This window comes from Barbatula barbatula, assembly GCF_947034865.1.
Source record: "Barbatula barbatula genome assembly, chromosome: 15".
Lineage (NCBI taxonomy): Eukaryota > Metazoa > Chordata > Actinopteri > Cypriniformes > Nemacheilidae > Barbatula > Barbatula barbatula.
The window spans coordinates 1,996,598-2,013,807 of record NC_136778.1 but is presented as its reverse complement, the minus strand read 5'-3'; the positions used below and the strand labels follow the sequence as shown (position 1 = coordinate 2,013,807).

At 38.1% G+C, this 17,210-nt stretch overlaps 1 protein-coding gene across 1 annotated transcript; it reads left to right on the top strand.

Annotated features, from left to right (window-relative positions):
* The first annotated feature begins 3,057 nt into the window (after nucleotides 1-3,057).
* Nucleotides 3,058-12,233, top strand: rab10 (RAB10, member RAS oncogene family). The gene is made up of 6 exons (XM_079475099.1): nucleotides 3,058-3,802; nucleotides 8,452-8,512; nucleotides 8,644-8,782; nucleotides 10,037-10,126; nucleotides 10,516-10,617; nucleotides 11,200-12,233. The coding sequence occupies exons 1-6, from the start codon at nucleotides 3,676-3,678 to the stop codon at nucleotides 11,284-11,286; spliced, it is 606 nt and encodes a 201-aa protein (XP_079331225.1). The 5' UTR covers nucleotides 3,058-3,675; the 3' UTR covers nucleotides 11,287-12,233.
* Nucleotides 12,234-17,210: the final 4,977 nt, after the last annotated feature.

Sequence of the window (17,210 nt, the reverse complement as noted above, 5' to 3'; positions counted from 1 at the left end):
AAATCTCAGCTGTCTCCGCGAATGAATGAAACGCAGAGCCGGTTCCGTCATGAACGCGTGTGGATAAGATGCGAAATCTCACCGATTTCATGTAGAAACGGACGATTTTACGCACGAGCGCATCTATGAGGGAATAGCGCACATCAGCCGCGTTTTACTGCAGCCCTTCCCAAACACACACACACACACTCACACACTCACACACACACACACACACAAGCGTGTCCTGCATAATTGCGGAAGACCCCGGTGGTGTGTGGGATTTGGAGTTAAACGGTTTATTCAGAATTTTTTTTTGCTGACATATTGGCAAATGTTACATATTCTAGCATTTCAAATAAAACAACACAGGGTTATAAATGCGACATCCAGTACACTATACATTTCACGAACAAAAAAGCTTTTATACAATTTGATATGAAACGGCTTTTCACATTACAATTACACGTTGAACACAGTGAATTGTTGTGAGCAAGCTTACAACTACATATAATCATATTCAGTCAATTAAAAATGAATCATGATTTACTAGAAACAAAACCAAACACATGTTACTATGGTTGAACCATGGTTTTGCTAGTAGCCATAATAACCATTGTGGTTATACAAATGGTTTTAAAAACATACCCAATTAATATACTTTTATTATAATAAAACCAAGGTTACTTTTTACAGGGGTATCATTGTCTTGAGAATAATCTTATTATTAATCAAAATAATTATTACATTTTTGTATTGTTCACAAATTTCATGGGTTGGTTTTACTGTATTGTAAATCCATTGCGCCATCTTGTGGATTTCTATAGTGACATATTTTTTTCCTTATATCTGTTTTTGAATTAAATTTACTCAATGTAAATCAATGTTTGATTCTCCTTATTGTCTTATTATTATTATTTTGATCACACAGCAGATATTTATCCCCATACTATTAACATTAATGACATATATGTGCCTATAGTCAAATCAAAATATCACCAAAATGTCCATCAGAATAAAGAGGGCTGCAGAACCTGCTTTAATTCCTCTTTGATCTTTAACTAAATCAATCCACCCTCAAATAAAAATATAACCAACAGATCTGTAACAGCTGACAGTGATGAACCTTTTCTCTAAAGTTGGACAACTCGTGTTATACTTGGTTTAGTGAGAGAGTGATAAACATCACATTTATCGGTGAGCGATTCAGTCCTCTCTTTTCTCTGCTCTTACAGCTTTTCTTTTTACAAGGGCTTACTCTTGAAATTCATTATTGCAGCTCTGCACATATTAATGGCAAATTGCTTTTCCCTATTTGTTCGTAGCTTTAGATGAAAGCATCTTCTAAATAATTAAACCTATAGCTCGAATGTCAATTTTACCCTAATGGACACATTAGAAAATGTGTTAAATATTGACTATGCGTATTTCATTGACGTTTGCAATGAACTTAGAAAGTGCCTGTTAATACTTAAGTTCAAGCTCTATAACATCCGGCTGATTTAACAGAACCAGATGTTCAACTCCACGGTGACTCACTTAACAATGGATTGACTTGAGAGACACTTACAAGACACTGCTGCTCTTCTGAGTGTGTGTGTGTCACAGGGGAAGAATTACAGTTAGTAATACAGAAAAAAAAGTCAAAGAAAATGATGTAGAAATGCATGCACAGAGCTATAAAAGTGACTCACCGACAGATATGAATGAATAAAACGAGTCTGGAGTTATGAAGCATGCCTTTCTGAGTCACAGCAGGTTTATGCATGTTGCAGCTCAGGTAACATGTTGCCTAATGGATTACAAACAATAGATAAATGCTTTTAAAATCACATGACAGCAAGGATGATTCTACAGAAAAGCTGTTTCTCCCCTATAAAGTATATAGAAAGTTCTTGAATTAGACCTTTAGGTAGCCTACATAAAAACCATTATAAATAAATATTCAATTCAATTCACCTTTATTTATATAGCGCTTTTCACAATTTGCATTGTTCCAAAAAAGCTTTACAGGGAAAAAAATAAAAACCCCCAAAAAGGGTAAAACACGCTACATAGTGTTTTATATAAAAAATTCAATTATTCTAGTAAATAATATCTAATGTCAGCATCTCCTGGTGGTTTATTTTTCATATTTTGCATTAAGTGAATGTTTGGCTGAAAAGATGTGTCTTGAATCTAGATTTAAATCGGGCGAGTGTGTCTGATCCTGGAATAATATCAGGAAGGCTATTCCAGAGTTTAGGTGCTACGTATGAGAAAGCTCGACCCCCTTTGGTGGATTTAGTTATTCTAGGTGTTATCAAAAGTCCTGCGTTTTGAGATCTTAGAGAGCGTGATGGGTTGTAGTGTGATAGAAGCTCTGTTAGGTAGGTAGGGGCTAAACCCTTCAAGGCTTTATAAGTGATTAAAAGAACTTTAAAGTCAATACGATACTTAATGGGTAGCCAGTGAAGGGTATGAACATGAAATATGAACAGATATAAAAATCATTGCAGTTTAAAATTGCAATATTATAAAGGTTTTACATTTCCATATTATATAGGCTCTATAAACTGTAAACATGAAGAGTTCCGTTCCAAAATGAGATAACTCAAACTTTTCAAAATTTTATAACATATATATAATAACTTAAAAATACAGCACAACACAATAAAACGAATAATGATAACATCATAAAAAAAGATTTTTGAACAAATGTAAACTCATTTTAAAACCAAACTCTTCATATATACGATATATGTATATATATACTCGCCGGCAGTGTATACAGGGTGAAACTTTCACCCTGTCGTATGTGGACATTTCATACATTTCCTGACAGGGACACACCCGCACTGACATCACCGGATTTGACACAACATCTGGATTTATAAAGTGCCAAGGACATAAACATCCGCTGCTTATCCGATTTCAACAGACTGTCAGGCCACAAGGTCTCTTTTTACACGCCCGAATCGGGCATCTTTAAACCCAGTCTGCGCCAGCAGCATTCACACCCGCAGAACCTCCATGCATTCGCCCTCCCGAGAACAGCTACGTCAATAAATGCCCTCATGTCTTCTCAGGACGGTCTACCTTCCGTCCAATCGCTCTCCGAAATGTACTTGAAAAGCAGCCCCTCCGACCACTCACACGCCTGAACTCTGACGTAGAGGCGGGAAAAGGGGCGTTGCTCTGAAATCTAGGGTGTCGCCGTAGTCGCTCTATTCGAAGGCGACGGCGGTTGGTCGGTCGTCTGTGTGTTTGCTCTCGTCTTAACTGTACAAACGGACCCGGTACCGGCTGTCGGTATTGATCCATTTGCGAGACGTTCGGGCGGTGATTTGTGCTGTTTGGGATCGCTGGGATGAAGCGGAATATTTCTCATTTCAATCAGATCGCTGGTGTAGTTTGAAGAAAGAGAGAGAGAGTGAGAGTCGGGCGGAGGAGCCATTTTGAGAGAGAAAGAGAGAGCGATAAAAACAACGCATAACAACCAAAAACACGCACTCCGAGAATAAACACGCATCCATAAAAGCCTCAGTTCAAGTTTAAATTAGTCCACAGGGGGAAAATCCTCGATATTCAGCTGTCGCGAGACTGACCAGCGTGTGTTTTTGGATCGCACACACGCGCACGATCTTTCTTTCTTTCTTGAAAACACACTCGGGTCTCCATCTGCTTATCGTCAGTGTGTGTTTAACAACAGCTCAAATGGCGAAGAAGACATACGATCTGCTGTTTAAACTGCTCTTGATCGGAGATTCGGGAGTGGGAAAGACCTGCGTGCTGTTCCGTTTCTCCGATGACGCCTTTAACACCACCTTCATCTCCACCATAGGTGAGCAACACACCCTAATCCACCCGAACCGGTCCGGTTCTGAGTAGTTCTTCATACGTGTGTGTGTGTGTGTGTGTGTGAAAACATGTTGGTTGGCGTGAATGGATGGTGACCCGGGCCTTCTGAGGACTAGCATGCTAACAGGCTAACTGATTAAACGTTATATCAGCTGACTGAATCGTCTGTAGTCAGCAGAAAATATAAAAGTCGGGATCATTTATGTGAGGTTTTGTAAACTATGGGATGTTCATTCGTCAGTGTAACGTTACATGAATTTGGTTGTTGTCAGTGATGTTGCGCGTAACGTTAGCTTTCTAACGTTACCTTTCACGCTTTATTTTTGAATAATGTGACGTAAAGACGTCTTGTTATTGACACGTCGGTGTGTAATATTTATTGAGGTGTCTACGGCGTAAAGTTTGTGAATCGGGTTAAATGTGAATGTACATAAGGCCTGTTACAAGGCAGTAAACCTTTCAAATCATTCAGTTTAAAAATACTGTGGATTAAACTGGCTTGAAATACACCCAATGGTGTCACCAATTGAGTCAACCGGCGAGTTTATAGAAACAATCGATCGTAAGTTATTCGTTAAAAACTATAAACAATTCATCGGTGTGGCGTCATCTGGCGCTCCGATGCGCATGCGCGACTCTCAGTAGCGCGATTGCCCAACGTGTTCTCTGCTAACCTGTCATTTCAGAACCCCTTCGGGGTTTCTCTATGATATCGTTTGGAAAGCACATTTGGGTTTTTAGTTTTGTTGTTGTGTGTGGCGTGTTTACTGGCGTTATTGGGATCTGTCCAGGTGTGATATAGTTGATAGCTGATGTCATTGCACAAGTAGTGATGTGTTGGATTGGATGAAATCGACCTATTACTTTCCCTTACAATGCATACTTGGTATTACTGTTGAACATTATGGCAATATACAGAAAACTGTTATTATGTAGTGCTATATAACAATATCTATACTATCATGATATTGTTTGGAAATATGGGAAGCTCATCAAATGTATCAATTAAAGCACAAATCCCATCATATATAAACTTCATTAAGAACAAACTTCTTGTAAAGTGATGTCATAGTGCGGTGATGTGTACAAAAGACCCCATACGATGTGTTTTTCTGTGTATTTAATGATGTTTTCTGCTTCGTGCCAACACCTGTATAAATGGTGAACCAGAATGGATAGCAAAAAGCATATTCTTATTATAAAGACGTGGAATTTGATGTGGTGTCATGGTGGTGAAGCTGAATACTACCAAACCGTCCTCAAATGTCATGATTCTCGGAGTTCTGTGCTGTTTTGCGCATCACGTCTCAAAATGGGCTGCTCTGGTGACGAAAATGACGTCATGTGTACTGCGCGCAGACGGCCTGACCATACTTGCGGCTTTGGCTGTCATCTGGCAGATGCTCTTGAACTCATTGGAGGGTCATTTCTCTTGGGGTAACGGGAGATCTCATGGCTACACTGGATCATGGGGCAAATTTAGACGCAGCCACCCATGTCTGTTTATTTTAACGAACTCCACTCCAGGATGGACTCTTTATGACATTTTTAATGCCTTGCATGTATTTGTAGACCAAAGTCAGATTTAAAAAGAGATCCTGCATTTTTTGAACATCACGTAGAAAAGTTTTTATCCCGTCAGATTTCCTTTAGCAGTGTTTAATGCCTGTTAACGTGATACACTTTACAGCAAATAATAAGCGCCAGTGAGACCATTGGGATATGTGGGTTGGTCTGTTTAGAAACACATCACTTGTTTCGCAAGAATTTAAATTCCCAATGAATAAAGTCAAGTCTTCTCCTACACTTTTCTCTCTCTCATAAAATATGATTTTCAAATGTCACATATGGAAGTAGAATGGGTTGTGAATGCTGATTTCAGACATTTGTGCCTGTAAATTTGTCCATTATTCTAGTGTCCTGGCAGTCTTCATTCAGACTTTTCTTAGCACATCCAAGTCTGTAAAGATGATTCGAGTATATTATTCAGTTAATAAAAATAACCACCACTATTATGCAGTTTTCGTTGAACATTTATTTGTGTCACAGTCTGCTTATTTCTAGAGAGAAAATGAAGAGCGACACAGTCATTGATGGTGTTTCAGGCAGACATAATCCCCTCTTAAATTTGGATATAATGATGATTCGAAATGAAAACTAATATTTACTTTTATTTTTTTCTGGTCCGACGAGGGTGTGCGTGTGACCTTTATGGCTGCATTTTCATCTGCTGTGAGTCACATGATCGCTCGCAGACGGTATAGCAGGTGACCACATCACACGCGGTGGATTCCACACCTTTAGCTTGTGTGTGTGTGTGTGTGAGAGAGAGTAATCGGGTGGTATTTGTCAAATATGTCACCACATGGTTTATGTATTGAACCATCAGGAATTATTTCTTTGTGTAATTAAAATCCAAATGTCTTTATTTGGAAAATAAAAAATCTTTATTTCTACTTCTGTGGATTCCTTTTGGATCATCACGTTTCTTTGGTTGTTATTTTTCATTTTAACATGCATCTGACATTGGCTTAAGGTTCAATCGATGACCCCGTTTATACTTAATGTTAACATCTAGCTCATATGATCCAATTACAAGTGGAAACATGCTTCGATTTGTTATGATCTGATCTTTTAAACGCCTTCCAGGATATCTACTCTTGTATGTAATGTCCATTTTTACCATGCAAAAGTTTTCAAATTCTGATTAATAAAATTCCACCCAATTTTTTGCCCTCATTGAAGATCCTGTTTCTTTGTAAAAATCATCACTTTGATTTCAAAACCTTGGATGTCCAAACTTGCTTTTTAGGAAATGAAAGAAACCACAGCACTTTTAAAACGATTAAATACAGTGTTGTCAAAGTTACAAGCATTTTTTAAATGCTTTTTATTTGTTAGATATTTGCAGTGACGTACATAAAGGGCGACCATAAATAAAAATCATGAAATGTGAGAGACAAGGTTTCAGAAGGACAGCAGCGAAATATTACATTATAGAAGTTAAATGGTTGTGAATGGCATTTCGTGTTGGCTTTAAGTTAATTTCTATGTCTGTATGTCATAGGTCTTAAAATAGTCCTGGTGTGAAAGATCACCTTACGCACGCACACACACACACACACACACACACACCATCTATATATTTAAACTTTCACACACCCTTGTTTTAAAGAGGATAAACTTCTAAACACAAGAAGAGAGACGCTGATCTTCCAGATCGGATGTGATTTGCACACATGCTGTGTAGTTCATTCTGTTTTTCTGATTGACAGGATCTTGGCTCAGTGGGGTGGGGCTTTGGTCTTGACCCTTTGGAGGGGCCTCACAGCTGCTGAGGCTCATGGGAACAGTTCTGACTGGCTTCCTGTCAAGAACCCCTGCAGATTCACATGGATCGTGCTCGTTTTTTCCAATATCGTATGATTAGATTAAATGTCCAGCTGTCAGAGTTTGCAGGAGTGCGTGAGGGCCCCAGTCCGTGTCCTTTGACATGTTTCCAGAGGTTTTGTGTGTCTTTGTGTCCTGCTCCGTACTCGGCATTGTTTCTTTGTGCACTTTTCAGTCTCTGTTGTATTCCAGCATGACTAGAACATTCTCTGGCTCAGCGTAGCTCTGTTCCGTGTCCGCTGTTGAGTTTTGGTGTGGTTTGTGTGTATTGTATGAGAGTGACTCAGTATTTTGCTCCTTGTTTGTGTATCATTGCATAAAGTTTCTCCCACCCATAGTGCAGCTGTGTGTGTTCGATATTTCTGCTGAATGCGACGGGCTTAACATTTTCTGAAGAAAATAAGTGGGCTGTTATTTTGCACTTTGTTCCACCCGTCCGCCATGATGCTTGGGCCAGTTGGTGGCGAGGGTATTGCTTTCACAGAGTGGATGTGGTTGATGATGTATGATTCAGGATGACCAGGTTAAAACTGCCCACCTCTGAATCTCTGACTTAGACTGAGGTCCCTGCAATGAAAGTTATTTTCCATTTTATTATTACCTGCTGATGTTGCATTATTCATGTCATTCATTCAATGCGTTCAGATCACTAACGTTGAGTACTAGACTAGGAAAGCTGTGAGCTTATGTCGTTGTTTTTAAAGAGTTGGACAGCAGTAAAGTGTTCGGCTTTGAACGGTTCCCTCTCCGTCTGAATGCTGTTATTGTGTGATGGGACCATTAAACTCTTTGGAGTTTCACAGATGAACCTTACCATTCCGATCGCCTGTCTGTGTTGGTCAGTGCTCGTCTCAACCACACACACTGCTTGTGTTCATCTAAACCCTAGAGATCTCTGTACCCTTCAGCATCACAACCACTATAGACAGCGTGATAGTTTCAGCCCTCCTGGGCTCCTCTGGGTTTATACCGAACAAATCATATGTCTGCAAAACGCCTCGATTGACAATCATCTGTGTAAATAGAAACAGTGAAGACGTATGGATAAGACTGTAGCGATATTTGCTCGCATTGGACCTAAACAAGTCTTTAAGTCACGTGGCATTAGAATTGACTCCTAAACTTTTCTGTGTCTGGTCTCATTGTGTACCAGTTGATGGTGTTCCAAAGTGGAAAATGTTTACGTGTTTGCATAATAACACCATTGATGTTTTATTTGCTCATCTTCTGTTTCCTTTTTAGGAATTGATTTCAAGATCAAAACAGTTGAATTGCAAGGAAAGAAGATAAAGCTACAGATCTGGTGAGTTCTGTATGTGCTTATAACATTCGTGTCTTTAAAAGAAGTTGCATTGCTTGCAGTGTTTACTTATTGAGGTTTGTTTATGGTTAATGGACAGAAGTGTGTAATTATTTGTTGATGTGTTTTTTCAGGGATACAGCAGGTCAGGAACGGTTTCACACCATCACTACCTCTTACTACAGAGGCGCCATGGGCATCATGCTTGTGTATGACATCACCAACGCCAAGAGCTTCGAAAACATCAGCAAGTGGCTCAGAAACATTGATGAGGTCAGACATTGCACTGACAACATGTAAACATACACAGACTGTTTTGTATGTTAAGGAGAGAACGCCTTAACAACAGATGAAGTTTTGAAATGGCAGTCCGTTGAAAACACAATAAATCCTGATTTATATGCGCTTTGGCTGGGGGAAATTGCTGATGGTTTGACTTTCGATACAATGATTCACGCAGAAGGTACAGTCAGCAATTTCAATAGCGTTCATAAAAAAATGAAACCCGATGAGGCTTGTGGTTGTCTCAGGGCCATTGTTAAAGGACTATTACTGATGTTAAGCAGGTCAGGTTACTCAGAAAGAAGTGTTCGGAGCCACAGTGCAATTTCTTTACGTTTTTTTAAATCTTGAGATTAAAGAAGGAAGTTCAACATCGACAATAATTTTAAATACGGTTTCAGAGATTAAAGATGAAGATGATTAAGGGGCATTTGTATGAACTTTTAGGCTCGGTTTCATTGTTTGTGCTATATGAACTGTACATAACTTGCCCCAACATATCATAAAATATGTCAGTGCCATCGTCTGGTCTCAAGTTACACACCAGTAATGTTTTTTCTATAGCATTTTCATAAAAGCCACTTGAACATCCATATTGAACTGAGGCGTAGTCCTGGTTTAAAGGGATACTTTACGAGCAGATACAAATTTCCCCATGTTTTACTCAACCTCAAGGCATCCTAACTGAATATGGTTTTATCACGTATCATTTTACTTCCAGGCGGTAGAATGCGAGTGAATGGTTGTTCAAAGAACTGCTCGACAGAGCTCTTAATACGTGGTCTTTTGAAGCGTATCGTGCGTTTGTTTAAGAGAAATATCCATATCGATAGCGCTATTAACGTTGATGTCTAGTTTCCATTTTCTCTCGAATGCACGTGAACCAACGGCTTGTTTTTCTGACAAAAGACAGTGACGAAAGCTCCCACAAGAGTAGACGCTTTTCCATTTTGGAACAAAATGAAAAATGCAGCATTCGTCACGGGAACTTACGACACGCCTGCATCATCTGCCCAACATGGGGAAATTTAGATTTACTGGTAAAGTATCCCTTTAAGCTACGCCTTGTCTGTGACACAACGACAGCATGTTGGGGGCCTTAAACATATCTTAACTGAGTGACACCACCAACTACCGGTCTGGCATTCGTTATACAGTGTTTAAAGTCGTTTAATAGCCAGGTGGAGGATTTGGGTGTGTTGTTGTGTAAACAAATCCTAAATAGTGTTTGTGTTTTTATTGCAGCACGCTAATGAGGATGTCGAAAGGATGCTGCTAGGCAACAAGTGTGACATGGAGGATAAACGTATTGTACCCAAAGCCAAGGGGGAACAGGTGAGATGCTGCAGGGTGTGTAGGGGTTAGGATAGTCGATCAGACAACTAGTCATCCAACAATTCACTAGTTGTCGAGTTGTACTGTTGACATTGTTCTTGTTTTTTAACTTAATATTCTAAGTGCTGTTGCTCATACAGTAAGTATTAAGAGGTGCAAAAAACAACACAAAATCGTTTTGGACTAATCTTTTATTTTTCATGAATGCTGAAAATCCAAAAAGATTTTTAAGACAGTATCTGGTGGACATTATTCTCTCAATAGCTCTCTGTTGGTTCATGATTATAATATTTTTTTGCCAGTTCGGTTTTGTAAAATATAGCACTTCGGACTTAGTCTAGCATTATCTTATTTAGTCTTCACATAAATGAGCGGTTCTTGATTTTCAGATCGCAAAAGAACACGGGATTCGCTTCTTTGAAACCAGTGCAAAAGCCAACATCAGCATCGAGAAGGCGTTCCTCACGTTAGCAGAAGACATTCTCAAAAAGGTGAGTTTGGGAATGCCATGAAAAAGCATCGCTATTTCCTGACAGAAAATGCTGAACTGAAATAAAATCGAATAATTTTTTTTCCTTTTCTTAAAATGTTATCCTTAATAACATCAATAAATTGATATGTTCCTAAGCACTGACAAAATCCGCATTTAAAAAGGTATAATTGCTCTAAACTGACAAAAAAACATCTAGAAATTTTATGACATCATGCCACACTTCAACTTATCGTCAAAGTTCTTGTCCAATCAAATGCGCTTTAGAATCCAAAGAGTCCCACCCCCTTCACTATGAGAGCTGTTGAAGTTGCGCGTCATCAGCCACCCGTCACACATTTATTATGTCCTCCATGGTACACATAGTGCACTATATAGGAGATAAGGTATGAGTCCATATGTCTCTCACTGTCTTTTTCAGTTGAATTTACATCAACACATCACACAATGCTGTGCGTTCCAAGGCTCTTATTGCTCTAGTTTCACGTGTTTTTACACAAGAAATCCAAGAACGCCAGTTGTTTCTTGTCAGCTGCTACGTGTTGCTTTCTCTGTTTTTGAAAAATATCTGTTATTTTCACAGACACCTGTAAAAGAGCCGAACAGTGAAAATGTGGACATCAGCACTGGGGGCGGAGTCACAGGCTGGAAGACCAAGTGCTGCAGTTGAACACACATACACACTTTACACAAACACAATCTTTTCTTCTGTATCCCTCTTTCTCTCTCTCTCACCCCCTCTCTCTCATTCACTCATCCCTTGTTTCTGTCTAACACTCTTTCGTTCTGTCCTTCTCACGGGATTCTCTGTAAAACCACATCTCTAACATTTCTCACACTCACAACTGCTTGCTGACATTTTTATTTCTGTAAAAAAATGTAAAGAGAAAAAGAAAAGTCGTTTCATGTCTCTTCTTACTTATTTTAAAGAAAGAACGAAATGAGTTTAAACAAACGAAACAAAAGCGCATTCACTACTACAAGAAGACCGGCGATGGACCTGTAGACGCTGTCCGCCGGCACGGAGGAGTGGCGGTAGTGTTCAGTGTGACATCATAGACGAAGACTTTTGTCCAGTGTTGTGTGTTAGTGTGAGATCTTCTCTAGCTGGGGTTATTTTTTATTTTTTTTATTTCTTTCGTTCGGTGCCTTAATGTGGAGCATAAGAGCTTACCCCCAAAACACACATTTAAACGTCACCGTTCTGTAACCATTTCACACAGACAGACACACGCACACTGGTCCTCTCATCTCTGCCTGACCCCCACTAACTGGACCCCACACATGCCCGAGCGAAACCATCCGGATTCATTCTGTTTGCACAGAAGAGAATGGCATTATACTTATGTTTTTAAATGTTTTTTTTTCCAGAATGACTTGTTTTATGAATCTCCTCAATGTATTATTTTGGTTTTGTTTACCCTCACTTACTCAGTTACTCATTCTCTCCTGCATGCTGGTTTCTTTGGGTTTTTTGGGGTCTTTTGTAAGTTTTGCCATGTTTGTAATTTACAGGAAGTATCTCTTTTAGTCAAGATACGTGTCAGGGAGGGAAGAATTCTCTTTGGAAACTCAAACAATTTTGCAGATCCATTAAAAATAAGCTTGTTTAAGTTACATGTTCGCCCCGTTTATTAAGGGATGGAGGGTTTGTTGCAGTACTGTGTGTGTGCGTGTGTTTACAGTTCTTAAGAAACATGAACACTTTCGTATTTCTGAAGGAACTGCTGGCCATAACAAGTCACTTATTTTCTATTGGTGTTCCTTTTTATCAGAAATACCATTAAAGGGAAAGTTCACCCCAAAACATTTTTATAAATTTCTGACATTCATGTCGTAACTTACCTGTATGACATACTTTTTCTGCAAGAAGATATTTCAAAAACGTTGGTAACCAACATTGTCCCCCCGTTGACTTCCATTGTATGGAAGCAAAACCACGGAGACATTTCTCAAAATAACTGCTTTTGCGTTCTACAGATGAAATGGTTGTGTACAGGTTTTGAACTACGTGATGGTGAATCCGTAGTAATATTTTTATTTTTGGGTGAACTATCCCTACGTTCAGTATCTTTCGCAGGACCACGAAACCTATAGAGATTCTGCTGGTCAAATAGGAAATATAAATCAGTTTCAGTAATATATGAGGAGAAACAACTTAACCCTTTCATTTACACCGGTTCAGGTCATTGCTGTAAACATAAAACGTGTTTTAGTTTATTTTTTTGTGTAAATGTCAGTAGAAACACCTTAAAACTAAAGCAGCTATATTTAAACAAACATACGTTAGTCCTATCTAAGTTACTTTAACAGGCACGTTCATTACCATCCATTTTTCTAACAAAAATTCTTTCTAGTGTTTTACTACTGCCTGAGTGATCAAGTATAACTTAAGTATAGACAAAAATCCTGTGCAATGTGTCTAAAATCTCAATTAAATGTTTTATTGAGCTGAATTGACAACACCGTCTGCTAAAAACTAAAAATTTCCCCATGTAAAATATTCTATATACACCAAGGCATATAGCCTATAATTGCTCACATTATTTATTAACAACGATTTTTTTGCTCGTTTTGTGATACATTTTCTTCACAAAGTTACACTAGATATGTGAAATTACTTTAAATGCTGTCTTTTGTTTTCTTCAGTAGCTGATATTTTATGCATTAACATAAAGATTATCGTGATATCGCTCTAGGACGGGTATGCACGAGAGCTCAACCTGTACGACGGCGAGCTTGCGCATTTCTTTGCCTTTCTGGATTTTGCTTACTGACTCTTGTGCTTCAGAACCACAGTAAGAAACACAAGATTCAGTGGAAAAAAGGCAGTTATAAATAATATAAGCGTGACGGCATAAACAATAAAACCTAGCCAGCAAAGCAAATGTAAATTAACTAAAGAAACGTTCAGAATAGTTTGACAGGTACGCCTAGACTATCGATAAATGATTCCAGTTTCCAAAATTTTCACAGACACCCAATTGTTATTGACTTTTGTATTTGACAACATCTTTGGCTATTTGTGTGTTAGAGAGTCATACATCTTCACATGTCAATGATGTTGTGTGTTGAATACTAAATATGTTGCAGGAGAAACAGCCCTGTCCAAGATCTGGGTTCGCGTTTAAATAATCTCACTGAGGCATCACTGGCCACATATCCTGCCCGCCAGGACACCGAGATCCTCTGACCGGCATGTGAAGCTATCAGTGACAGAACGCTCCCCTTTTGTGTGTGAGGTGCTTTATTTTTACAGGATATTTTGGAAATAGTCTGATTTGAGTTGGACGTCCTGGCGTCACTATACAGAATGGACTCTTCTGTAATGAAGGCAGGGAATAACACACATATACGGGGTGATACACAAATTCACACTCACAATACTGTCTTAATTACCCACACCTCTGATAAATGGTGTGAGCTACTTATATTTTATTAGCCTACGTTTAAAGATTTATAGGCCAATTTTTATATCTAATACCTTTTACATTAAAATCTGATTAAATTAGGTTTAGTCTGATCATGGTTTATACAGTATGTTGATTTGAAATCACACAGCAGTTCAACTGGAATACTAAAGGTGTTTTTGCACACAGCGCAATGGATTTCAATCTGCCACTGGAAGAAAAATCGATTCATCCTGTTTTTCTAAATCAACAAAGGAAATACACGTTTGTCAAACTGAATAAGGCGTATTTCAGTTATTGAAATACTGAACCACAGCACAAGCACACAACTCATCATCGCATTAATCCCTTCGTGTTTTTTATATTATGCACGCACACGCCGATTGCCAACAAAGGCATTATTTTTTGCACTTGGACCACGGCATCTATCCATTTCAAACGATCCGGCGTTTATATATCCATCACTGAAATGCCGTGAACAAGCAGACACACCTAAACTTCACTATCTCAACAATAGTAATGAGCTGCAGGGCCACAGCGCAGACTATCTTGATGGAAAACGGGTCTCGCACGTTGTTTGGCGCGTGGTTGGGCTCTTTCTTTCCCCTTGCTTTTCCAGTTTTTTAAAAACTTTCCTAAACAAGTTGGAGTGCTGGGGGAGTGTATCAGGCACAGAAATACTACGTCACACGTCCACCTCGTTTTGTAACAAGCCTGCACGTTCAACAGTGTAAAGAAGTCAGAATGCATGGCATAGCATGATATCCCACCTTTTTACACTCACTACTTGTATACAAATAAGATAGTAATCAAATAAAGTGCATATTGCAAATAGAAGTCATATCGCACACAATAAATCAGTGCTCATGGTAATATGACAAATAGTCATTGTTAGATTATTTAGTTCCCTGCACCAATAAACAGGCAAGACCTATTAAAGGCCACGGAGTGTGATCTATAATTTAAGCATGTTCCTGGTGCATAATACAGCACATATAATAAGGTTATCATAAGATGAAACCTAGACATAGGATTGCTTGAAGACGTTCCCCGTGTGCTCTTCTGTACTGTATATAACATGCTTCTTTTGAGGAAATAAACGTATAACTACACCTCTTTGTCAGTGTCTCTCGCTCCCAGAGCTCTGCTGAGAACATTCCCTCAACACCAAACCCATTTATTCATTTGGTCTGATTATTTGAAGAGTGATCCAAGCTCGGAAAGAAGTTCAAAAAGGAACAGTAATGTTGCACAAGAGTAAATCTTGGATTTTGTGATCTGTTTCATTGTTGCATTTTAGTTGAAACGTTCTAACTGGTATATTTGCTAAATATCAAATCATCTCTTTTTAAAAAGGTGTTTATTTACATTTCTGGGTTTTGATTTTACACCACACGATGGCAGCAAATTTCTGTAAGCGATCATATTTACCTGGGCCACATCTTCAAAAACCGGACTGGATCCAGAGAATAAAGCATGTGTACTTATACTATTATTTTTGTATATGTATACTTTGTAACTAGACTAAAACGAACACATATGCCGACTAGTGTTTACATTACAAAAACTTCAAATGAAGTTGAATTCATAGATATTTTATATAATATATTCGATTAAGAATCAGATGTCATTAGGACTTTAACACTATTATTCTGAAAACATTTATATGTAAACCCAAAACGGGAAAATCGTCGAGGAAAACTATTACCACAATTTACACATAAAAACGGTAGGCCTATATAACATTAGAAAAACATTACTATAATTTTAGTTTGGTGAACATTATATTAAAAACTTGTTTTTTGCTATTCATTTGAAACTAACAAAGCTTCTATAAGACTAATTTATGTAGAAATATGCAATTACAACAATTACACACTTTAAATTATACAGTTGTGTTTAGTAAACATGCAGACAATAGAACATTACTTTTAAATGTATCTAATGTTTCATTTATATATAAATCTTCAGAACACTAAGATTGTGAGAATCTTAATGTAGGAGACACCGAATAAAGTATAGACTACTCGTATAAAAATCTCCTACAAGGATAGTTCAGCCATGAAAACTCTCCTTACGTCAATATTACATGAATATTTCAAACTTTCTTCCTTCTGCAGAACACAAAAAATATTTATTTTGAAGAACGCTGATAAACAACATCGGACCCCACCGACATCCATTGTATGGACACTAAACTACTGAGACATGTCTTAAAATATCTCCTCCTGTGTTTCCCAGAAGAAATAAAGTTGTGCATGTTTTAAACCACGCCAGGGTGAAGAAATAATTTTAAATTGTTAAAATGCGTGATTGCCTAATATTACCAGGAGATGGCGCAATGCACTTTGTTACCCTTTTTTTACCCAGTAATGACTGCTGATTGTGGATGGGGATATTGATCATCTCAGGAAAGTATCTGCATGCTTTACTAAATATATGGCTATATTCAATCGATTTAAACTGTTCATCCAATCAAAACCGAAGGAGTGTGGCTTTCCATCAATTACGGTAATTGGATATTCTCTGTTTTTCTATAAGCGATCAGATCTGGAGGTGGACACTTTTAATTTACTAATTCGGAAGCAGGTGTCCTGTCAACTCTATTAACTGCATCTATTGCACTGTAACTTCAATAACTGAATTAACTAATCTACTGCACTGTAACCTTTTAAAATGCATTTACTCATCTTCTGGACTGCAACTTATTACCTGCATTAACTCATGCACCGTAATAACCGCATTAACTCATATACTGCACCGTACCTTTAATAGCTGCATAACTCTTCCACTGCACTGTAACTTTAACAACTGTATTAACTCATCTATTGCACTGCAACTTTAATAGTATGTCTATAATTTATGCACACTTAAGTCACTTGCACTATTGTTTAGTCTAAATTATTATCTGCTCATAGCCACCTGTACATTAACGTTCATAGTATATCCATCTGTATATACTGTTCCTTAATACATACTGTCATATTTTCATAGTCCATGCCCACTGCATAATATTTTCCTAATATTGTATTCTGTATTTATTCACTGTATATCCTGCACTTCTGGTTAGACCTAAACTACATTTCGTTACACTGTACTTGTATAATATGTTGAATCTAATCTAATCCTACCCTACCAAGCATGCGCGCATCAATGTTACGTCATTCTTTCGAGCTATAAAACG